Source organism: Cucurbita pepo, chromosome 20, assembly GCF_057944985.1.
Source record: "Cucurbita pepo subsp. pepo isolate OVF chromosome 20, ASM5794498v1, whole genome shotgun sequence".
NCBI lineage: Eukaryota > Viridiplantae > Streptophyta > Magnoliopsida > Cucurbitales > Cucurbitaceae > Cucurbita > Cucurbita pepo.
This window is the reverse complement of record NC_141817.1, coordinates 1,125,551-1,147,520: the sequence shown is the minus strand read 5'-3', so window position 1 is coordinate 1,147,520 and position 21,970 is coordinate 1,125,551. Positions and strand designations below refer to the sequence as shown.

At 38.4% G+C, this 21,970-nt stretch overlaps 4 protein-coding genes, 1 long non-coding RNA gene and 1 pseudogene across 7 annotated transcripts; 4 read left to right on the top strand and 2 right to left on the bottom strand.

Moving 5' to 3' along the window:
* The first annotated feature begins 3 nt into the window (after positions 1–3).
* LOC111783132 (ABC transporter A family member 7) lies at positions 4–8,415 on the top strand. Of its 3 annotated transcripts, XM_023664027.2 has the most exons (18): positions 6–392; positions 1,323–1,704; positions 1,829–1,908; positions 2,060–2,204; positions 2,759–2,878; positions 2,974–3,098; positions 3,612–3,770; positions 4,111–4,273; positions 4,351–4,476; positions 4,553–4,636; positions 5,017–5,372; positions 5,721–5,921; positions 6,092–6,201; positions 6,285–6,369; positions 6,556–6,684; positions 6,763–6,868; positions 7,296–7,384; positions 8,019–8,415. In XM_023664027.2, exons 1-18 carry the CDS (start codon positions 315–317, stop codon positions 8,316–8,318), a joined length of 2,838 nt encoding a protein of 945 aa, XP_023519795.2. In that variant the 5' UTR covers positions 6–314; the 3' UTR covers positions 8,319–8,415. The 3 variants fall into 3 exon arrangements, 2 of the variants coding, with proteins under 2 accessions (XP_086976639.1, XP_023519795.2); XR_002813292.2 differs by lacking the exon at positions 8,019–8,415 and having other exon boundaries at positions 4–392; positions 6,556–6,634; XM_087120513.1 differs by lacking the exons at positions 7,296–7,384; positions 8,019–8,415 and having other exon boundaries at positions 4–392; positions 6,556–6,634; positions 6,721–6,860.
* Positions 8,416–8,607: 192 nt separating this feature from the next.
* On the top strand, positions 8,608–11,165 carry LOC147786354 (uncharacterized). Its single transcript, XR_015414670.1, has 2 exons — positions 8,608–9,838; positions 10,429–11,165. It is a non-coding gene; the product is annotated as an uncharacterized LOC147786354 (long non-coding RNA).
* On the bottom strand, positions 10,534–13,855 carry LOC111783134 (putative serine/threonine-protein kinase PBL3). Its single transcript, XM_023664030.2, has 6 exons — positions 13,721–13,855; positions 12,062–12,396; positions 11,844–11,979; positions 11,582–11,718; positions 11,370–11,493; positions 10,534–11,022 (listed from the first exon to the last, which is right to left on the bottom strand). Exons 1-6 carry the CDS (start codon positions 13,785–13,787, stop codon positions 10,628–10,630), a joined length of 1,194 nt encoding a protein of 397 aa, XP_023519798.1. The 5' UTR covers positions 13,788–13,855; the 3' UTR covers positions 10,534–10,627.
* A 325-nt stretch (positions 13,856–14,180) lies between these two features.
* On the top strand, positions 14,181–15,904 carry LOC147786353 (uncharacterized; annotated as a pseudogene).
* Positions 15,905–15,961: 57 nt separating this feature from the next.
* Positions 15,962–18,331, bottom strand: LOC111783138 (uncharacterized). The gene is made up of 2 exons (XM_087120514.1): positions 17,173–18,331; positions 15,962–16,500 (listed from the first exon to the last, which is right to left on the bottom strand). The coding sequence occupies exons 1-2, from the start codon at positions 17,338–17,340 to the stop codon at positions 15,988–15,990; spliced, it is 681 nt and encodes a 226-aa protein (XP_086976640.1). The 5' UTR covers positions 17,341–18,331; the 3' UTR covers positions 15,962–15,987.
* Positions 18,325–21,466, top strand: LOC111783133 (protein DETOXIFICATION 35). The gene is made up of 7 exons (XM_023664029.2): positions 18,325–18,626; positions 18,702–19,327; positions 19,406–19,462; positions 20,496–20,734; positions 20,827–20,945; positions 21,023–21,109; positions 21,218–21,466. Exons 1-7 carry the CDS (start codon positions 18,366–18,368, stop codon positions 21,290–21,292), a joined length of 1,464 nt encoding a protein of 487 aa, XP_023519797.2. The 5' UTR covers positions 18,325–18,365; the 3' UTR covers positions 21,293–21,466.
* Positions 21,467–21,970: the final 504 nt, after the last annotated feature.

The window sequence follows — 21,970 nt, the reverse complement described above, 5'->3', positions numbered from 1 at the left end:
AAGAAAATAAAGAGAAAAGAGAGAAATTCCTGTGGGAGAATTTTCGTTCTGGGTTACGTAAAGGAAAAGGAATAGGCTGCTGGCGCATAACAATCTTTGTCGCTGCCCAATCCCGTTGATTCTATGTGAATTTCGGCTTCAGCCGCCGAGAAAGTTCCGTATGGAAATGTATGCATTTTGCTGCTGGCGGTAGTGGGCACTGTGGGCGGATGAGCTTTTCCTTTTGGCCAACAATTGTCCATTCAAGACAATTATAATCCATCTACTTTCCTTCTTCCTGCTATAGAAATTGAAATCTTCCGGTTTTCATATCAATGGCGGATACACCTATTCGGGTCGCGACCTTCTGGACCCAAGCAAATGCTCTGCTTCGGAAAAACTTAACCTACCAGGTCTTCTCCTTTCTTCTCTTTACTGGTTCTGTTTAATTTACCGCTTTTAAGAAATCCTTCCTCTTTTGAATTCTTTTGGATAATATGATCGGTTCAGTCCACGGAATCTGTTGGTTTTCTTTTGCATTTTATTGTTTTCAATTTTCTCTTATCCATAGCTTGTATGCATTTTGAAATCGACTTGTAAAATAGTATTAATCCTCAAATTATATTTATATATTTTTGGGTGATTTTCAGTAGGACTTTTTAATTCATATCATTAGTCGTGAGATCTTATTGGAGTGTAGTACGGAACATTCCTTATAAAGAGTGGAAACCTCTCTCTTAATTGTGATACGTAACGAACCAAAACAGACAATATCTACTGGCGGTGGGCTTGAACGGTTACAAATGGTATCAGAGCCAAACACCCCTCAGTGTGCCAGTGAGGACACTGACCTCCAAGAGGGTGGATTGTGAGATCTCACGTCAGTTAGAGAGGGGAACGAAGCATTCCTTATAAGGGTGTGGAAACCTCTCCCTAATAAATGCGTTTTAAAATTGTGAGGTTGACGACGATATGTAACGGACCAAAACGAACAATATATGCTAGCGGTAAGCTTGGACTGATACATTAGTTTTCGAATTAGATTTAATATGTGAAGATGTTTTGAATAAATAGTTCTCTCGAGAAAAAAAAGGATATTCTTTTTCCATAAAAAAATCAACATCCATGCTAACGTGAGCACTGTTCAGCTAGTAGATAGACTCTAAATATTTTATGATAATGGTCAATCCTTTCGTCACCAGTTCCACATCTATTTGTACCTATAATATTATAATCATTTCAATCAAGCACTATTGCACTATTACAACTCTGAAGTGACAAGAGACAAGAAATGATATCCCATTTGTCTGATATGGTCAAACTTTGCTTCACTTTTCACTCAGAAACGAAATTTGAGGACAAATATTCGTCTTATTTCCTTCCCATTCATCCTCTGTTTATTGCTCGTTCTACTGCAAAAAATAGTCAACAACGAACTGGATAAGCCGAAGAACAAGTGTGGTTGTGCTTGTGTTGATACAAATGGAGATGGTAAATGTGAGAAAGTTTGTGGGTTAGAGTACTCAACGTTGATACAAGCAGCAAGCTGCCCCATTCCAAGTCCTCCAAAATGGCCTCCCATTTTGCAAATGCCTGCTCCTGATTTCCGTGATGTGAGAACAGATTTTTTTCCACATAAAGACTTGCCAAATGAATCATGCAGGGAGTCAATGTCATGTCCTGTTACTATGCTTTTCACTGGAAATAATCGCTCATTTGGAAATAGTATGAACTCCTCTCTTTCTCTTAAGTATATATTTACTGAGATGTTGAAGTTATCGTCGTGATGTCTGCTTCACTTGATAGTCAATTGTTACTGGTAATGATGTTATTTTGTGCATGTGGGTAGTTTTGGCTGGAAGTATGGTCCCTAGTTCTTTGACTTGGAATTCTTCTGATGTTCTGTATGGTGCATCTCTTAACGTTTTGGTAAGTCATCTTCTCCATCAACTGCTCTCTCTTTCCTGGTCTATATTTTAAATGTTCTTGCATTTTCATCTCCTAATTACATTGTTTATTCAATATTTGACGCAGCCATATATTCACTTTCATTGTAATTATGTGGTCTAAATGTTTTTAGGGATCAGAATCGAGGCCTACAACAAACAATTTTCTTGATCCTGCTTTCATTTCAAACCTTCCTTTATATTATATGCAACGTCAGTGTGCAGCAGGCTCGACATTGTTAATTCCCGTTTCAATATTCTCTCTTTCAAAGACACAAGGTAGAATGCCACAGACTGCCTATTCTCTACGAACTTTTTAGCTTTCACTATGTAAGGTTAACATTTATGTTCGTGGAGCAGCATGAGTATGCATATGATTGAGTCATATAATTATGAGAATTTGATAAGCAATAGCTATATTTAATGTAGTTATCATCGCTATCTTGCAAGGCTATATGGAGTATGAGAGGAATATTTTTAGAAACTTTGTCAACATCTGATCTGCTTCCAATTTATGTGATATGTTATAAGATTATATGTCAGTAGTCTCAACTAATTGTCGTGTGTGATATATATATACGGCTTATTTATCATCTGCATCTGAAAATCATATAACCTTCAACTCCTATGATGAAAAACTATTATCTACGTTAGACGCTTTTATTAATTGATTCATAAGGTTACAGATTAAATGAAAAATTCTTTGATCTTTTTTTTTTCTTTGTAATTATCGAGTCATTGCAGATTGTATTCATTTTGCTCCTTGGCAGTTTAAAATTTTGTCCCAGGAGACGTTCTTATATTTTCTTGGCGTCCTTTGCTATTGAATCCAGATATTACATGTGTTCAAGGTCTACCATTGTGGCGCAATAGTTCTTCAGAGGTGAATGATGAGATATACAAAGGTTACCAAAACGGGAATTCAGAGGGGAAAATCAATGAGATTCTTTCAGGTTTCGTTTTTTGCTAAGATTCTTCAGGTTTATTAGACTTCAATCTTGATTTCAACAGTTCTCATTGCAAGCACTCACCACTTTCTCTTCCACAGGTTTTGATTTCTTAAATTCAGATCGGAACAATTTTAATGTGACTATATGGTATAATTCATCTTATAAGAGTGATATTGGCCGTTCTTCTAATGTTTTGTTGCGGGTTCCACGCCTTGTTAATCTGGTACAGATGAACATATGAAATGCTGAACTATCCCTCCCCTATACTCACAGAATAAAAAGACCTCTTTTGGTCCATTCCTGATTTGCGACATTTTAGTTTATTTGCACCGAAGGCAAAAACGAACATGTATGCATTGTTATAACTTTGGCGATCTTTCTACAAGAAATAATGAAATAATATACAACATATCTAAAAAAAGGTGTTGATGCTAGTTCATGCATGGTGCGAATTCATTATACACAATGTTCAATTTTTATTCAGTCCAGTATTGTAGGCCTCTAAACCTTACAAAATTAAAAGGCCATCATAACTGTGAACTACGAAACTGTGTTTATGGGTGATGTTAGCCTGTTTTAGCGGCAGTTCAAATTTGAATAAGAAATACAGAAGACGTTGTCTGTGATTGCATCTTTAGTTTTTTTTTTTTTTTTTTTTCATATCTCATTAGTCATTACCTTACTACTGTCCTTATATTGAAAGCTGACACGTGCATTCCTCTCGTTATGTTCACAGGTATCCAATGGCTACCTTAAATCTTTGTTTGGAGCGGGCACAGAGATGCCCTTCGAGTTTGTCAAAGAAATGCCAAAACCTGCAACAAAGATCAAACTGGATTTCTCTTCTCTGCTTGGTGCACTCTTCTTTACGTGGGTCATCCTTCAGCTTTTTCCTGTAAGTATAAAAACGTTTGGTGCATTGTTTGACTGCTCAGAAACACCAAGGCTAACTTCACAAGTAATGAAGAGTTATCTATCACAGAAGTCTGTCTAGTTGTAGGAAACTTGAAAAGATATGATAAGTTCAGTAACTAATATCTCTGTAGAAGAAAAGTTTTAACATATTTTGAGAATATATGACCCTTTTGAGTCGACATCGTAATAATGGCTGCATTTTTCATACTGCATATACTGATATCCTTGGTTCAATATTGTAGGGTGTTGTAACTTGCAATGAAAGTTCTTCATTTCTTCATTTAACTTCTTAACATTTCATTTCTATCCTTCCATGTTAGGTTATCTTGACATCGTTGGTATATGAGAAGCAACAGAAACTGAGAATCATGATGAAAATGCATGGGCTTGGTGATGGTCCTTATTGGATGATTTCATACGCTTATTTTCTCACAGTTTCTGCAGTATACATGTTTTGTTTTGTGATGTTTGGTTCAGTGATAGGTAACATAAATTTTAACACTCTTAACTTGTACATTCATACCTTGTTCAAGGTTTTAATAATTTCTACTTCCTTGCAGGGCTAAAATTTTTCACAATGAATGACTACAGCATCCAGTTTGTGTTTTATCTCTTATTTATAAATTTGCAAGTCTCCCTAGCCTTTCTAGTTGCTGCCATGTTTTCAACTGTCAAAACTGCTGAAGGTTTGGTTTTATTTAATTCAACAGGATTTAGTATCAACTTAACACGAAGCTGACATGTGAATATTTCATTTTGCAGTTTCGACATATATATGTGTCTTCGGAACAGGGCTCTTAGGTGGATTTCTCTTCCAATTTTTTGTTGAAGATCCATCATTCCCACGTTAGTAAACATCTCCAAGTTAGTTTTCATTCGGACTGATTTTAGATTGTTTTTGAGAGGTTTCAAGCATTTAAAGTCAACACTCAAACTTCTTTTAAAATCTTCCATTAGTATTTAGATTGTCTAGATAGAGAGCTCAGAGAATAGAACTTCATAAGTACTTTGCATTTATATATCAGCTTAAAAAACTTACACTGGGACTTTGGATGCTTGGAACCTTTCTGAATAGCGACTATTACAAACATTAAGACATTCCAAATATCTAGAAGTTTATCTTCATCTAATTGCTTGATGTTGGCAAAGCCCTTCCCTCTTCTGTTTGAAGTTTAAACTTTTCCATGTAATGTTTGCTTCTGATATGCATTCCTTGTGCTCTGTAGGAGGATGGATCATAGTTATGGAGTTATACCCTGGATTTTTGCTATATCGTGGGTTGTATGAGTTTGCATTTTATTCTTTCACTGGGAATCTAATGGGAACTTACGGGATGCGGTGGAAAGATTTGACTGATAGTATTAATGGAATGAGAGAAGTCTTGATCATTATGCTTGTTGAGTGGATAGTGGTGCTTCTAGTTGCATTCTGGATCGATCGAGGTTTATCGACAGGAAGTTGGAAGCATCCTTTATTTTTCCTTCAAAGACGTGACAAGAAACCTCCATCTCAGAATCCTGGTTTAGAAAGGCAAGGATCAGAAGTCTTGGTTCAGATTGATCAACCTGATGTCAAAGAAGAGGTAAGTTTTTCTTGATCCTTATATCTGTTTTACCATTACATCTATTGAGAACTCACGTATGAATGCTTCTGAAGAGCTTCATGATCTATTCTTCATTTTTTTGCTTCTCATCAAGTATTTCTTCCTCATGATTTAAGAGGGATTCCGTAGTGGAATATTGTAAACTGGCTTTGTTGAACTGTCCTTTGAATGCATTTTGTCATGTTGCAACTGTTTAGCTGCCTGTTTAATGAGTAGTAGCCTTTTTGTAAAGTGAAATTTACGGATTTTTTTTTTTTTGTTGATAGAGAAAGCTGAATCATTACCACTTGAATTGTGACTTTTGTGATTTTATATTTTTCCTTCCAGAGGGATAAGGTTGAAAAGTTGCTAAAGGAAGGAGATCCAAGTCATGTCATCATTTGTGACCATCTCAAAAAGGTGTATCGAGGAAAGGATGGGAACCCTGAGAAGTTTGCAGTTAGGGGACTATCTCTTGCTTTGCTTCGAGGAGAATGCTTTGGAATGCTAGGTCCTAATGGTGCAGGAAAGACCTCCTTTATCAGTATGGTGAGCTGAAATCTCTCCTTCAATAGTGGTTGTCGTTTGTCTCCCTTCTTTCCTTGGATTTCTATGTTTTTAAATGTCTTTCTGATTGTCAACGAATCCCACCACATATCTGGTGTGGACGTAGATGTTCCTGTTTTTCTTGTATTACTCACACGAGGATCCGTTTTCAGATGATTGGTCTTATAAAACCCACCGCTGGAACAGCCTTTGTCGAAGGTCTGGACATTAGGACCGAGATGGATGGCATATATGCAAGCATGGGTGTTTGTCCACAGCATGAGTAAGCTTATTTATGGCTGGACTTACTTTATGCTGACCCTTAACTTGAGCTTCCTTATGTTTTTATTTTTGCGGACCATGTAGCCTGCTATGGGAAACCTTGACAGGAAGGGAGCACCTACTCTTTTATGGCAGACTGAAGAATTTAAAAGATTCTGCTTTAATACAAGTAAGCATAATATTCAACTGAAATCATCATGCGAGTTCATGGTATAGATCCAATATCTTCATATTGCACTAACTCTTAGAAAGTGACGCATGCAAAGAATGAAACAGTTCTTTTTTGTAACAACAATGGAAAATGCATTAGATAAAGAAATTTTGTGTCGTCCTCATTGCTTTTTAATTGCTTCAGGCAGTGGAAGAATCTCTCAAGGGGGTCAACCTCTTCCATGGAGGAGTAGCGGATAAACAAGCTGGGGAGTACAGTGGAGGTATGAAGAGGAGGCTTAGTGTTGCTATTTCACTGATTGGAGATCCTAAAGTAATGTATCGATCTGTTTCATTCTAATATGACAAGGCCCTTTCTATATCTGAAAACACCATTAAAAACTTTGCGAAGGTTGTTTATATGGATGAGCCAAGCACCGGCCTAGATCCAGCTTCAAGAAAAAGTTTATGGAATCTCGTGAAGCGTGCGAAGCAAGATCGAGCAATCATCCTTACTAGTATGTTTCCTTCGTTTCCCTAGTCTCATTTTGCATTTAATCACTTGACCCAAAATTTAATCTCCGAACTTTGAGGTTTATGTAGATTTGATCCTTAAACTTTCAAAGTTACAAATTTAGTCCCTAAACTTTTATTTTTCTTAAAATTCATTAATCGTTAAAATTTAGAAACACGGTTTTTAAGATTTAAGAATGGAAAAGACACCAACCTAAAAGTTTAAGACTAAACTTATAATTTGAACTCGTAGAAATACTAAGATTTTTCTGGGCCGCATGGACTAATTTTGTTTCACTTCTCCAGGTTTAGTTATCATTTGTTCATTTACATCATTGGAACTATGGCAGATTTTGTATTGATAGTGGTTCATTATTCCGTTGTCTCTTTCTGATTCTATTGAATGTTGAACAAACTTGCTTGTATCATCAGCGCATTCTATGGAAGAGGCGGAAGTCTTGTGCGATCGTATAGGAATTTTTGCAGATGGAAGCCTTCAGTGTATTGGAAATCCAAAAGAGGTAACTTAATCTCTGAGCGGTCGATATTGTAACTTTGGCATTAAACCTTTTTACCTGTTCTTCTTTTCCTCAATATATTTGGTAGAACTCAAGTGGGATTTTGACGGTATCGGGGAACAAGTACAAGAACAAGAAAAAAAAGAAAAAAAATCAAAATCTACCATTCTCCTCTCATTAACCCGACAAATCCCTTCTAGTTTGATTTCCCTGAGTAACTTCCTAGATTCCCTCTAGCTTCCAACTTCCTTCCAAATATATTATTCCTTTCTTGCACCCTCTTCCCGTTTCTTTCACATTTGCTTTTCCATCCGATTTGCAGTCAACTTTGGAGAAGGAAAAAAGAATGCTTTTCTTATAAACAAAGAAAAAAACACATACACACACACACACACGTCGGAGGATGTACGTTTTCGACCACTTTGTTGGATCGTTTAGGGGCTACAAACCATTTTAGTGCCTCAGTTCATCCAAGAGAGTGTTCATGAAATAGGATTTTCTGTATCTTGATTACATGCAACCAAGGTTTTGCTTATTTTTTTACCCTCTGCTGTGATGTGAATCGCTGTAACATGCATTGCATTAGATGCTTTTGGGACTGTATAAGTAATTTATCAAATGGGCAATCTTTGGACAGCTTAAAGCCAGATATGGTGGGGCTTATGTATTGACGATGACAACATCTCCTGCTCATGAGGGAGATGTTGAGAACATGGTGAAGCGTTTGGCCCCTGGAGCTAGCAAGATATACCGCTTATCTGGAACCCAAAAATTTGAGCTTCCAAAACACCAGGTTCGGATTGCAGATGTGTTCCAAGCAGTGGAAAATGCCAAAAGCAGGTTTGCGGTATTGGCTTGGGGTTTGGCTGACACCACTTTAGAGGATGTCTTTATCAAAGTTGCTAATGGCACCGAGTCATCAGATACGCTTTCTTGATTTCTTGTTGCTTTCTCTTCTTCAAATTAAAAGAATAGAGCTTGAATTTGTACACAAACCGAATCATTTAATTGAATCTAATACACTATTTTGATTATTTGAATTGTTGTACCTGAAATATTTATTTGAAGATTGTTAGTATATGATGGTTTTCTGACTAAAGCAGCTAGCACTAACTCCAAGTACAACCAAAAAAGTCCAACTTTTAAGATCTTTTAAAGCCGATTGCAGCAATTAGAGTTCAATTTATGTATCATGTTGGCTGGTGCACCTAAAAGTTAGGTAAACACTTGACTTTTTATGGCTTTCATTCCTATCTGTGTTTGAATCGCTCTGTTTGTCTCTCTTTTGACAGAAAAATTAGGAAAAGAACAGTTTTTTAAAGAGAAAAAGACCACCAGACTTTGTTAGCAGACCTTACTGTAGAACATCTTTCAGAGTTCTCCAGAACAGTTGAGAATCATACCAAAGAAACAGAAGAAAAGGGTAATCTTGGTGTCAAGAATGGTTGAGAATCATTACAGAAAAGCAGAAAAAGAAACAAGAAACAGAGATAAGCAATTGATCAGAAATGTGGGTTTCATTCATAAACCTTCCAAGGCATGTTTGAAAGAAGGAATCAACCAAAAAGGGGGGAAAACCCAATAAAGAACAGTAAATATATTACAGAACGGCCAAGACTATCAGAACCAAAACAGAGCTTCATTCCTCTTCCAATGGCATCTGAAACCGACACAAGGGGCAGCGGTTGCTGAGTTGCAGCCATTTGTGAATACAATTTCGATGGTAAATATGTAAACAAGGCATTCGAAGTGCATCAATTTCAGACCCAACTGAAACGATATCATCCAAACAAATCACACAATCACTCAAAACCCCATTCATTTCAACTCTCTCCATTTCCTGAATCGAAGCTCTACTCGCCCGGCGCGACCCAGTTCCCATAATGGTGTCCGACCCATAACCCGAATCCTCCATGGCCTCCTCAGGCAGCACCAGCTCGACGACCATGGGAATGGTGCGGGAGAGAGCGTTAGTGGGTTCGGTTGCAATTCCGCGGGCGCTAATGGAAATCTGCTGAATGAAAAAGGGTTGAAGATGGTAAGGCACATTGGTTTCGGATAGCATAGTGGAAATTGCGGACCAAGAGAAGGAATCTTGAGTTAAAACGTCACATCTTTGCCTGAAATTCTTGTAACGAAGAGTGCTGATGATTTGGTCGCCTTGAGTTGCATAAGAGGAGACATAGAAATCGATGAAGAACTCGGGGAATTCAGAAGAAGAAGAAGAAAAAGAACAGTGAGTTTCAGATAAGTCTTGGGGCTGCCAAACCTCGCAGTGGAGGCCGGAGACGGCGGCGGCGGCGGCGACGGTGGACATTGATTTTTTTCTGTTAATTGGAGAAATTTTGATGAAGATATAAAAAAAGGAAGGAATTTTAAATTGGGGTTTTGGGATTGGAAGGAATCGAGAGATGGAGTAATAGGGAAGTAATGGCGTGGCTTTGAAGCTAAGAAAGAGTAAGGCTTCCCATTTCTTTTACTCGTTGAATTTTTTTTTCTTCTTTATTATATATATATATATATAATATGTTTGGTTTAGTTTAACTAACTTATTTTTCTTAATAAATAAATAAATATTTTAACTAACTTATTGGATTTGGTGTAGTTCCATTGTTTTAATTATAACATAACATCTCTTTAATTATAATTAACACAATAATTAAAGCTAAATTGAAACCAAAACTTTAAGTATAAAAACTAAATTATTAACTTAACAATCTTAAAAATGATTTATGATTATCATTTGCTTCTCTCTGTCCGTGATTGGTCAATGAACAAAGACAATAAAAACCAAAACTTTGGTTGGTTGGGTTGTCTGCAACATAAGAAATGATGCTGCCAATGATATGTTTAAGGTTTGATTGCCAAAGCATAAATGCCTGGAAAAAATGGCAACTTTTAAAGCAACTCTCTTAATCACTGTTTGCTACTCATTATTTCCATCCCTTCTATGTAAAGGTTTAGTGTTATCTTATCTCTGCAAAATTTATTATAGCAGCTGCTCAACATTTTTCCCACCTATTTAACTGATTTGCTGTTGTTTGCAGAATAGAAACATTGATCGCGCTCGTTCTCTTCGGTCAGAATATTGGCCTCTTTGCTCTATCCAAGTTATAGTCGGAGACGAGTTGAGAATTTCGACTGCTACAGTCTACCAACCGAACGTGCCTAAGTCAAAAAAATATTTATTTACTTGGGTCATTAATAAAAACGTGATCCATCTCATCTCAAAGGTCCCTACAATTTTCATTTGGATGGTAATGGAGAGCTCGCTTTTGGTGTATGTCTCAGCGGGGACTTCGGCCCCGGACTGTTTAATCTTTGGTTATCGACATGCTTAACCAGGGGGAGCTCTTCAAGAGAAGATAGAACTTCGGACATCTGTGGTCGTAATTTTGCCTCTCGAATGCATTGCAATGCAAGTACTGTAGTCATGTACGCAGCTTTTTGAGGGTATTGGCCCTCTAACTTCGTGTCCATTATCCGAAATAACTTGCGTTTATCAGCCAAGTACGGTTTCGCCCATTCCACAAGATTCTGTTCGATACCAACTTTAGTTTTATCAACAGCACGACGTCCTGAAAGAAGCTCCAGCAGTACAACCCCAAAGCTATACACATCACACTTAGCTGTTAGCCTACCTGCAATTGGAAGCATAGAGATTTATCCATCACAAGTGTGTAGACAGATTTCATGCTCAGTAGTTGCTATTCTTATTCTAGTAGCTGCAAAACTTCTCAAGGATTTGCCAATCAATTCACTTCAAGAGAAAAGGCATCAAAGATTTCCCTTGAGAAGATTTATTATAATTAGATTTCATCTACCAGACAAACGAGCATATTCGAAATTTAACGATAGATCGAAACAGAAGATGGAGGAGAAAAAACGTCGAATTACCAAGTTGGTAGCTCAACGTATCTATCATGATCTAGAATGCACATATCCTACAGTAATTCCACATATCATGAGACTGAGATGAAGAACAAACCAGTGGCAATATATTCTGGAGCGGCATAGCCTTGAGTACCCATAACTTGAGTGGACACATGAGTCCGATCACCAGTTGGGCCTGCTTTTGCCAAACCAAAATCTGAAAGTTTTGCATTGAATTCCTGTGTACAGACAGATGAACTTAGAGGGAATGGCAACGAAATAAAGGTGTAACAGAACTCTTTGCCATGATGCACTTAAATGACATACTGAATCTAAAAGGATGTTCGATGCTTTGAAATCGCGATAGATAACTGGTTCTTCCGAGTCATGCAGAAAGGAAAGCCCTCGAGCAGCACCGATAGCAACTTTGATCCTTATTGCCCATGAAAGTGGTCGCGCACCCCCTGCCAATGCCATTGCACATTCAAGAACAGAGGTTTAGAACCTACTTAATGAGTAAAAACATTGCCACAAAAAGGTTAATGATTGCAGCAGGGTTACAGTTAGAGTTGGCCAAAACATTACTTACTTCTAAATAGATGATTTTCGAGGCTGCCTTTGGACATATACTCGTAGACTAAAAGTCGGCTGTCCCCATCAAGGCAGAACCCGATTAGTTTAACCAGATTCGGATGATGAAGCTGACCGAGGTAGTTAACTTCGGACTGCAATCAATAGCAACCTGATTTATAAAGCAAATCGAGCCAGAAAGATTACGAGGACGTGTAAAAATAAAGAGCAAAGTACCAGCCATTCCTTGTGTCCTTGAAAGCCTTCAGGTTTAAGCTTCTTCACTGCAACAACCATTCCAGCTCCTGGTCTCACAGCTTCTAGTGTGTGTTCATCAATCCATCCTTTGTAAACATGACCAAACCCTCCTTCTCCAATTAGACTGTCAGGGCGGAAGTTTTTAGTAGCATTCCTGAGCTCACTGTATGTGAAGGCTTTCAGATTTGGAGACAGCAATATTTCACCTTCGGATCTATGAGCTTGAAGACCTCTAGATGGCGTACTCCCGCCAAGAGATGGAGCTCTCAAAGAAGCAGATGAATGACCTTTCCTATTATGTTTTTTTGGTTCTTCTGCACGGGATAAGAGCGACAACGATTACAATGACTGAATAGTGAAGTATGTGCAGTATGTGCACGGGAAACTAAACTAATCCTATTTAGCTGACAGGCAGCAATTGATATAGAAGTTCAAAGAACAATATTTCAGCTGGTTCATTAACGAGCACATAGATCCCTTGAGCAAATCCTGTCTTTTACACTTGGCCACAAGCCAAAACTTCTATAAGATTTCTCCAAAATTCCACAGCTTACTATAACTTAGAGATGGAACCTCATGTTTATCGAATAAGGTATTAGAGCACATAAAGCCTAAGCGGGTATTCGGTCCAAAAAATTGGGATCCGACGTAAGAATGGTGAACCCGAAAAGGCACCATCTTATGGGGATATCTTGAAGATTTCATATCACAAAAATGAAGAGACCTCACTATCGATATAAGATATATGTGGGTTACTCTTCTCGTTGTCAGTCGGTTTTGGAATGGAACTCTGTATATCGAACCCGACCCTATGTCTATCTAATACAGATAAACAAGGGAGATAGTAGCAGACTCTTACAGAACACCATCGCCATCGTCCGACAGCCAACATCTATCAGCCTCCCGGGCAACACCCTTACCACTCATTGTGATCTTCAAACCAACTCCAGTTTGTTCCACCCAATTTTTATCATCATACCATAATCTCTAGTGCATTTCACATCAGGCTCATGATCAATAAGAACTCTCATAGTGACTAAAAAAGTAATTGTTCCATGTCCCCTTAGACTACATTCATAAAATAACCAATTTACTCGAAAAGTAATTTTCAAAATGGAAACATAAAATCTTCACCCGCCAGTTCATACATCTATCACTTTACAGGACACGATAGATTGTGTTCAATTTACACAAACAATTTAAACTTGAACAGAAATCCACTTGACCCTAAATACAGAACAATTCTTCATGGGCTTCATACGTAGAGCACTGAGATCTCAGTGCCATGGATAGTGTACTCACTCAACTTGCAAAGCTAAGAAACACATGGATTTGGGAGTATCGAAAGCGCAGTACAATACCCAATAATGTAAAGTTCAAAGGAGGTAGCAAGAGGAAGCTAAAGCTTAAGACGGATTTGAACAAGCTACAAAATGTCGAAAAAGGAGAAGAAAATCCCTATAACCCTTTCATTCAACCAAACCCATTTCGCAACACACCCAGACAAAAATTCCCAGAAAGTTTATCCAAAATAACCCCAAAAGAAACGAACCCACCACGAGAAAGAAGGAGAAAAGGAGAAAAAAGCAAGGAGTTCATGGAATCGACAATGAAAATGAAACAGGGGAAAGGAATTACCAGAATTAGGGAAAGAGTTGAGGGAGTTATCCACCTTAGAGCAAGCTTTTTCGAGGCAATTACCCATTGAAAAAGAGAGGGAAAGTAAGAAGAAAGCAACAAAAGAACTACAAAAAGCTCTGAAACTTTGCAGAGAAGCTCGAATCGTTGTATTGGCGCTCCTCTTCGAGCATCTGGTTCTGCTCTTCTCTCAGTAATCGAGATTAGCATCAAATATCAATCAAAATACAAGAAAATACCATACCCTTTTTTAATTAAAATAAAATACATTTTGTTAAAAGAAACAGAGACAGACAGCGACGCTGGGAGAAAATTCGATTGTTAAAACAGAAAAGGTGAGGGGTGAGAATGTTGATGTCAAAAATGACCAATTGCTAACGTGTAAGTACGATAATACACCGAACCGGACCGGACCGGAGAAAATAAACTCCGTTAAATCCTGTTTTTACCAAACTACCCCTGGATTTTTAATTATATTTTTAGAAAGTTAATTAAGTTTCCTTAAATGAAACTCAAAGTTTACTACAAAAGGTGTGAAATTATTTACTTTCATTTATTGGTATCTTAACCATTTTATTAATGTATTTATTGATTGTAATTAAATCCAATAATTATTGTATTAATGTAATTTCTAAAAATATAAATTTTAATATGGATACAAAAAAAGATATAGATGATTTAAATTTTGTGTGGTGAAGTTTGGTAGACATCACGATGGTTGAATTAATTTGAAATTAATAATGATAATGTAATGTACCATAAAAATGAGGATATTTAATGAAGTGTGTACCTAAAACATTGCTTTATTTAAATCTATAAAGTATCAAACAAGATAAGAACACATAGAAATTAAAGCCCATTTTATATAATTCCCCTAAAGCACTAACTCATAGCCTCAATTATTTCATTCAATTCAAATATCTACGATCTACCCATAATTATTTGGTCGGTTTTATTCGAAAAAGGAGAGTACTGAATTAGAGAATTAAATTTATGTGAGATCCCACAATAATTGGGGAGTTTAACGACCCAATAGGTCAAAGCGAACATTATCTGCTAGTGATGAATTTGGACTGTTACAAATAGTATAAGAGCTAGACATTGAGCGATGTACCAACGTTTCGTGTGAAAATCTCTCCTTAAAAGACGTGTTTTAAAATCGTGAAGTTGACAGCAATGATCCCACTTGATCACATAAAACGTGGTCTATTTGGAAGATTCACACACCCAATTGAGCTACACAAATTCCCACAAAAGAAAAAAAGAACTCATGAGGGAGATCCACACCAACCATCAAGAGCATTATAACCTATGTTGCTTCATTCAATGATATTGGCTGATTTGTTGTCACAATCCCCAACCAATATCTCAACTATTTCCCTCCTCTCTTCCACTCTAAGCTATGCAAAAAGATTGAAATTTGTGATTGAATCACCAACCCCTTTAATACCCATTTTCCAAATCCCAAACCCACTTCACTTCAACAAAAAATGAGGCATAAAACACACCCTATTCATCAATTTCTCAACCTCAAAACCCTTCTTTTACCTCTATTTCTTTCATTTTTCCTCATCTTCCTTATCAAAGCTAACATCTTTGACTCACCCACACAAAACCCATCTTCAAAGTTGCAATCTTTTTCACCAAAAACCACAAAAAATTGCTCCCCATCTTCTTGCAACAACATCCCTCGCTCATTTTCCCATGCCCTTATCCACGGTGTGTCAGTTGGCGCTTAAGGGACTGCGAGAGGAAGTGTATGAGGTGGATGCACCGACAGGGTACTACGACGAGGCACCGGGGAGGATGACGGCGATTTATACGGCGGGGATGATGGCGAGGAATAGGGAGGAAGGGGGAATTACGGACTTGTTTGTGCATGATGTGAATAGGGAAGTGGAAGATAAGTTTTCGATGGAGTTCTTGTGTGAAGGCTATATGGAGCCCTCAAACGAAGTACACTATAGAGCCTCTCCTAAGAGCTATGGAGCCCTCGAACAATCTTCCGTTAATCGAGGCTCAACTCCTACTCTAAAGCCCTTGAACAAAGTACCCTTTTGTTTAATACTTGAGTCATTTTTAACACCTTCGAGTCTCACTTCTTTGTTCAACACTTGAGATAGCGTTCGTTTCTTATAAACTCATGACATAAAATTCATATCTTTGAGCTCGTGATCAATAATATATATATATATATATATGTTAAAAGACTCCGTACATCAATTTTAGTCTCTAGACAAGTTAATTGGTTAAGATATTGTGCTAGCTCACTCATTCATCTTCCCATTAATCCTCTTGTTACACACAAAGTCAAGATTATAAAGCACAAACAGCATAACCCCAAAGCACAAGAAAACCAGCAACGGCCCACAAATCCAAAGCACCAATGGGAGAGCTGAATAGAAGAGTCTATTTCCAATGGTGTTCAAAACACAGCCTTTCTCCAAAATGTCGACCAAATGCTGCTCTGTCAGCACGGACAAGGGCTGCAATGGGGCGCTGATCAGAACCCCACCAAGGTTCATGAACCTGATCGACAAACTGTGGAAGAAGAACGAGAAGATGAATATGGTTAGGATTGTTATAAACTTCAGAGCCGCTGTGAACTCCCCGTGGGCACCGTAGACGGCGTTGGTCAGCGGCTTTTTGATGCTGTAGGTGCTGCTGAGGACGGCGGCGAGGCCGGCGCAGAGGAGAATCGAGGTGGTGGCCATCAAGATTGAACCCATTATCATGTTCCTCAGGGTTTGAACGACAAGGATGTTCTTCTTGTCTATGTCCTGTTCACCAAACTAAATATTTTGGCAAAACTTCTAAATTTGAATTCAAAATTCTTATTCTAAACTACCTTAACCTAACTTCTTACCATATACCATATACTTTTATAATATATTCCCTGGTATATGCTTTTATAATATATTCCCTTTTAAACTTATGTGTGACGTATTATCCTTGCAAGGGTATAAATCGAGAAATCGTCCAAAATTTTATTGTGAGATCTCATATTGGTTGAAGATGAGAACTATGTTGGATGATGAAAGTCCCACATGGCTAATTTAGGGAACGATCATGAGTTTATCATCAATGAATACTCTCCATTAGTCTTAGGCTTTTTGGAGAAGCCCGAAGCAAAGTCAGAAGAACTTATGCTCAAAGTGGACAATATCATACCATTGTGGAGAGTTAGAAACCTATTCGTAAAAGACGTGTTTTAAAATTGAGGCGGATGGAGATATGTAATGGGCCAAAGCAAACAATATCTATTAGCGTGGACTTGGACCGTTACACATGATCAAATGGTATCCGATAGACATTGGATGGTGTTCCAGTAAAGACGTTGGACCTCCCAAAACCATGAGATAAGGGCGATGCATAACGGGTCAAAATAGGTGTGGGACCCATATTCACATTCCCAACCTACTAGACGAATGATGCAAAGTTGGATGAAATACCTGGAGCATGGCGGAGATCCAGTGGCGGCGGACGGTGGCAGTGACTCCGATGAAGGTGGCGAGTGGCTGAGTTTTAACCTTGTACCATAACCAAGCATGATAGGTGAAGGTGAGGAGAAGACCAAGAGGAACAAATATGGCGTCCAAATAATAGTTCTTCCATTCCATTGAATTAGCTTTCTTCTTCTTCTTCTTCTGTAATTCTGTACGAGGCTGTGGTTGATTCTTCTGATCTTTGATTCAAATAAATATTGTGGAGTGATCATTTTGTCTCATTTACCAAATTTTTTATTCTTCCCTTTTGCATTTTAGTCCACCCTTTAGTTAATCATGGATTTGTATACTTTCCCAACTGCGCCCATCTAGATCTACCTTCACTTTTCAAATCTCTTCATGCTCGTAAACCAAATGTGTAAAAGGGTGAACGGGAAGAGAGTCACTGGATCGATTGAGTTGAATGATTTCTCCCAAAGTTGGGCATCATCATGGAGATGTATTCTTTACTTATAAGCTCATGATCAACTACTTAATTCGTGGAAATGAGACTCCTTTTCCAACAATTCTCAACAATCCTTCCCTCGAACAAAATACATCATAGAGCTTCCCTCGAGACCTGTAGAGCCCTTGAACAACCTTATCTTAATCGAGACTCGATTCCTTCTCTAGAGCCTTCGAACAAAGTACACCCTTTGTTCAACACTTGCGTCATTTTTTAACTACACCTTTGAGGCTCACAACTTCTTTGTTCGAAATTTAAGGATCCTATTGATATGACTAAGTAAGCTTATGATCAACCCGTTAATTAGTTGACGTGTGTCTCCTTTCCCAACCATCCTGAAACATTTTAAACATATTTTTAATGTAGCAACCAGAGTTGGGTCCATAGAAATTCGTCATGAATCACGTTGTTGAGCTAAGTACAATAACAATTCTTAACTATTGTCGTCGACAGTGCACGTTGACAAAAAAACAAAGCTTTCCCCTTTAATAATCACTCTCTTTAACCCAAAAAAAGATGTGTTTGTTATATATTCGCAAGGATTTGGACACTTGATGAATTACAAATGCAAATCAATCTGACGTTGGCAGTGACGATTGCCGAATAATGTGCATACAACACATCAGTCTTGTTTAAAAGCTTGATTCTTGTCTCTGTACATAGAAAGTTATATCAGGCCTCTGTTTCGGCGGAGATGGAGGCGGCGCCACTTCTGAGCGACAGCAGCAGCGGAGGAGACTATGCTCCGGCGAGAACCTTTAAGCAGTTCAAGCGTATCGTGTGGAGTGAGACAGTGAAGACTTGGACCATCTCCGGTCCGGTCATTTTTCAGATCGTTTGTCAATATGGAACCAACTCTGTTACCAATATCTTTGTGGGTCAACTCGGGGAGCTTGAGCTCTCTGGAGTTTCCATTGCCATCTCTGTTATTGCCACTTTCGCTTTCGGTTTCATGGTCTGTATTTTCTCTCTCAATCCCCATTGATTGAAAAGCTAGATTCTGATGCGTGTGTTTAAAAATTGTTCACAGTTTGGAATGGGAAGTGCAACAGAAACACTGTGCGGCCAAGCATTTGGGGCTGGACAAATCCACATGCTGGGTGTGTATATGCAGAGATCATGGGTCATAATGTTCGTATGTGCCTTAATAATCACACCAGTCTATGTCTTTGCCACTCCCATTTTGAAGCTTTTGGGGCAACAAGATGATGTCGCAGAACTGGCTGGGAATTTCTCTCTGCTCATACTCCCACAGCTGTTCTCCTTTGTGTTGGCTTTTCCAACCCAAAAGTTTCTGCAGGCACAGAGCAAAGTGTGGGCGTTGGCCTGGATTGGCTTTGGGGCTCTTCTGGCTCATGTTTTCATGTTGTGGCTGTTCATTTTTGAGTTCGGTTGGAGCACCACTGGGGCTGGTCTGGCTTTGAACATCTCTGGGTGGGGGCTTTCCATTGCTCAAGTAATTTATGTGATGGGTTGGTGTAGAGATGCTTGGCAGGGATTCTCTTGGTTGGCTTTTAAGGACTTGTGGGGATTTGTTAAGCTCTCGTTTTCCTCTGCTATTATGTTCTGCTTGGAGATTTGGTACATGAGTAGTATCATTGTTCTTGCTGGCCACCTTCCAAATGCTGTCATTTCCGTTGATTCACTTTCCATTTGGTAAGTAGATAGTTCTTTGGATGTTTGCGTGGTTATGTTCTTTGTTTTTCATGGATCTTAAGTTTTGGGTTGTTTCAGCATGAACTTGAACGGATGGGAAAATATCATTTTCATTGGAATCAATGTCGCCATGAGGTAATGAATGATCTTGAACTATTTTAAATCTTTTAGATCTTCTTCTGTTCATCTCAAGTTCATGAATCTGTTCTTTAGATCTCTTAAATGGCATCATACCAATAGAGATCTGTAATAGTCTAAACCCATCGTTACAGATATTGTCATCTTTAGGCATTCCCTTCAGTTTCTCCTCAAGGTTTTAAAACATGTCTTTCATAGTTAAACAACGGACCAGTACTCATCTAAATACTGTCCTCCTTGGACTTTCCCTCTCGGACTTCCCTTATGGGCTTCCCATTATGCGTATGTTAGGAAGAGGTTTTCACATCCTTATAAAGAATGCTTCGTTTCCTCCCAACTGATATGGGATCTCACAATCCACCCCCTTCGGGTCTCAGCCTTCTCGTTGGCACATCGCCCGGTGTTTGGCTCTGATTCAGGTGTGGTATTCAAATGGTATCAAATGGCTCTGATCCAGATGTGGAATCCTCATTGACATTCAAATGGTATCAAAGTCAGACACCGAGCGGTGTGCCAGCGAGGACGTTGGGCCTCTAAAGGGGGTGGATTGAGAGATCCCACATCGGTTAGAGAGGGAAACGAAGCATTCTTTATAAGGGCATTCTTTATAAGGGTGTCGAAATCTCTCCCTAATAGACACGTTTTAAAAACTTTGAAGGAAAGCCTGAAAGAAAAAACCCAAAGTGGTGTGCCAGCGAGGACGTTGGGCCTCTAAAGGGGGTGGATTGAGAGATCCCACATCGGTTGGAGAGGGAAACGAAACATTCTTTATAAGGGCATTCTTTATAAGGGTGTCGAAATCTCTCCCTAATAGACACGTTTTAAAAACTTTGAAGGAAAGCCTGAAAGAAAAAACCCAAAGAGGACAATATCTACAAGTGGTGGGTTTGGGATGTTACAATAGATCTGTCCTACAATTGTTTGAAAAGCTTTAATCTTTCATAATATTCATCTATCAGAATCTGAGAGAGGATCCATTTTAGGCCCATTTCTTATACTCCATGTATGTTCTTCTGTTGTTTGTTTCCAGTGTTAGGGTCTCTAATGAACTTGGAAAAGCACGGCCTCGAGCTGCGAAGTACTCGGTCTATGTGACAATCGCAGAATCTCTTATTCTGGGGCTCCTTTTTATGGTGCTGATATTCTTTGTAAAGGATCATTTTGCTGTCATCTTTACAAGCAGTGTAGCTGTGCAGAAATATGTTGCCAAATTAGCCTATCTTCTTGGCATAACCATGGTTCTCAACAGTGTCCAACCAGTCATATCAGGTGAACTAATAATCTCTCTCTATATATAAATATGTTAGTGAAGAAGTGGTTTTGAATGAGCCTTTACAATCCTCTGGGCCTTCCTTGTTCAGGTGTGGCCATTGGAGCTGGATGGCAGGCATTGGTGGCTTACATAAACTTAGGCTGCTACTACATTTTTGGTCTCCCTCTCGGGATTGTCTTAGGTTACGTAGCAAAGTTTGGCGTGAAGGTATGTCAAAGAAAAGTAGCCAATCAAGATTGAGTGTAAGAGTGGCTTCTTAATCTAACACTTTTGGTTGGATCCAGGGGCTTTGGAGCGGAATGATAGCCGGGATAGCGATGCAGACGATTCTGCTGCTGCTTGTTCTGTACAAAACCAACTGGAATAAAGAAGTAGGAGAAACCAAATGTTTTTCTTTTTCTTTTTTGTTTTTGGGTGTTGTAGGGAAGGAAGGAAGGTCGGAGCAGTTTTAATGGCAAATTGTTGAATGATTATTGCAGGTGGAGGAAACTTCAGGAAGGATGCAGAAATGGACTGGACAGGACATTGGAACAGAGAGGACAGCTGAAAGCTAAAAGAAGTGCCATTGGGATGTCTCCATCCACAACTGCTGCAACCTTTGTTTTTCTTTCTTTTTTCTGTGTTTTTGGCTGAGGACTTTTCATTTCGTTTTTAAGTTGTAGGGGTTGTAATAAACTCGGCAATGTCTGATCTTGACACAAATAATATGGGTTAGGTTGGAATGCTTAGATTGACTTTTAAGTGTTTAATTTTTCAGATACAACCCACAAAGACCCTAAATGAGATTTAATTGCATATAAATTGAACAAGCCAATTTGGATAGATTTTATTAAGAAAAGAAATTCACACATAATCTTAATTACTTTTCTAAAGATAAAAAAAATCAAAAAATTATTCAATAGAGTTTTTCTTTCCATAAAGTATTGATGCATTCTCAAGTCAATATATGAAACTAGAATATATGTTTTACGTGCTATTGTCTTAATATATCATCCACTAATTTTCCACATTTGCCAATTTCAATTCTTAATTTTGAAATGGCACGTGAGGGATTGACTGGGGACATATACCTTCTTGACAAACTTCCAATCTATCATATCCTAGCGAATGTCACTTAACTACAAGAAAAGGGTTGCCTAGTCTAGATGGAGTTTTCTTTTCCATTATTTCGTTCGGTTCATGAAATCTAATGCCCAGGAAGCTTCAAAATATCTCTGCTCCTCGAGGAATTT

Bases quoted from the DNA above. Each gene is read 5' to 3' on its own strand.
- LOC111783132 (XM_023664027.2), top strand. From the start codon at position 315: ATGGCGGATACACCTATTCGGGTCGCGACCTTCTGGACCCAAGCAAAT. The intron at 4,637-5,016 runs GTTAGTAAACAT...TGTGCTCTGTAG, and splicing joins TGAAGATCCATCATTCCCAC to GAGGATGGATCATAGTTATG. The intron at 6,685-6,762 runs GTAATGTATCGA...AACTTTGCGAAG, and splicing joins CACTGATTGGAGATCCTAAA to GTTGTTTATATGGATGAGCC.
- LOC111783133 (XM_023664029.2), top strand. From the start codon at position 18,366: ATGGAGGCGGCGCCACTTCTGAGCGACAGCAGCAGCGGAGGAGACTAT. The intron at 18,627-18,701 runs GTCTGTATTTTC...AATTGTTCACAG, and splicing joins CTTTCGCTTTCGGTTTCATG to TTTGGAATGGGAAGTGCAAC. The intron at 21,110-21,217 runs GTAGGAGAAACC...TGATTATTGCAG, and splicing joins AAACCAACTGGAATAAAGAA to GTGGAGGAAACTTCAGGAAG.
- LOC111783138 (XM_087120514.1), bottom strand. From the start codon at position 17,340: ATGGAATGGAAGAACTATTATTTGGACGCCATATTTGTTCCTCTTGGT. The intron at 16,501-17,172 runs GTATTTCATCCA...TTTGGTGAACAG, and splicing joins GGATCTCCGCCATGCTCCAG to GACATAGACAAGAAGAACAT.
- LOC111783134 (XM_023664030.2), bottom strand. From the start codon at position 13,787: ATGGGTAATTGCCTCGAAAAAGCTTGCTCTAAGGTGGATAACTCCCTC. The intron at 12,397-13,720 runs GTAATTCCTTTC...TATCCCGTGCAG, and splicing joins CAACTCTTTCCCTAATTCTG to AAGAACCAAAAAAACATAAT. The intron at 11,719-11,843 runs GTAAGTAATGTT...TGGCATTGGCAG, and splicing joins CGAAAATCATCTATTTAGAA to GGGGTGCGCGACCACTTTCA.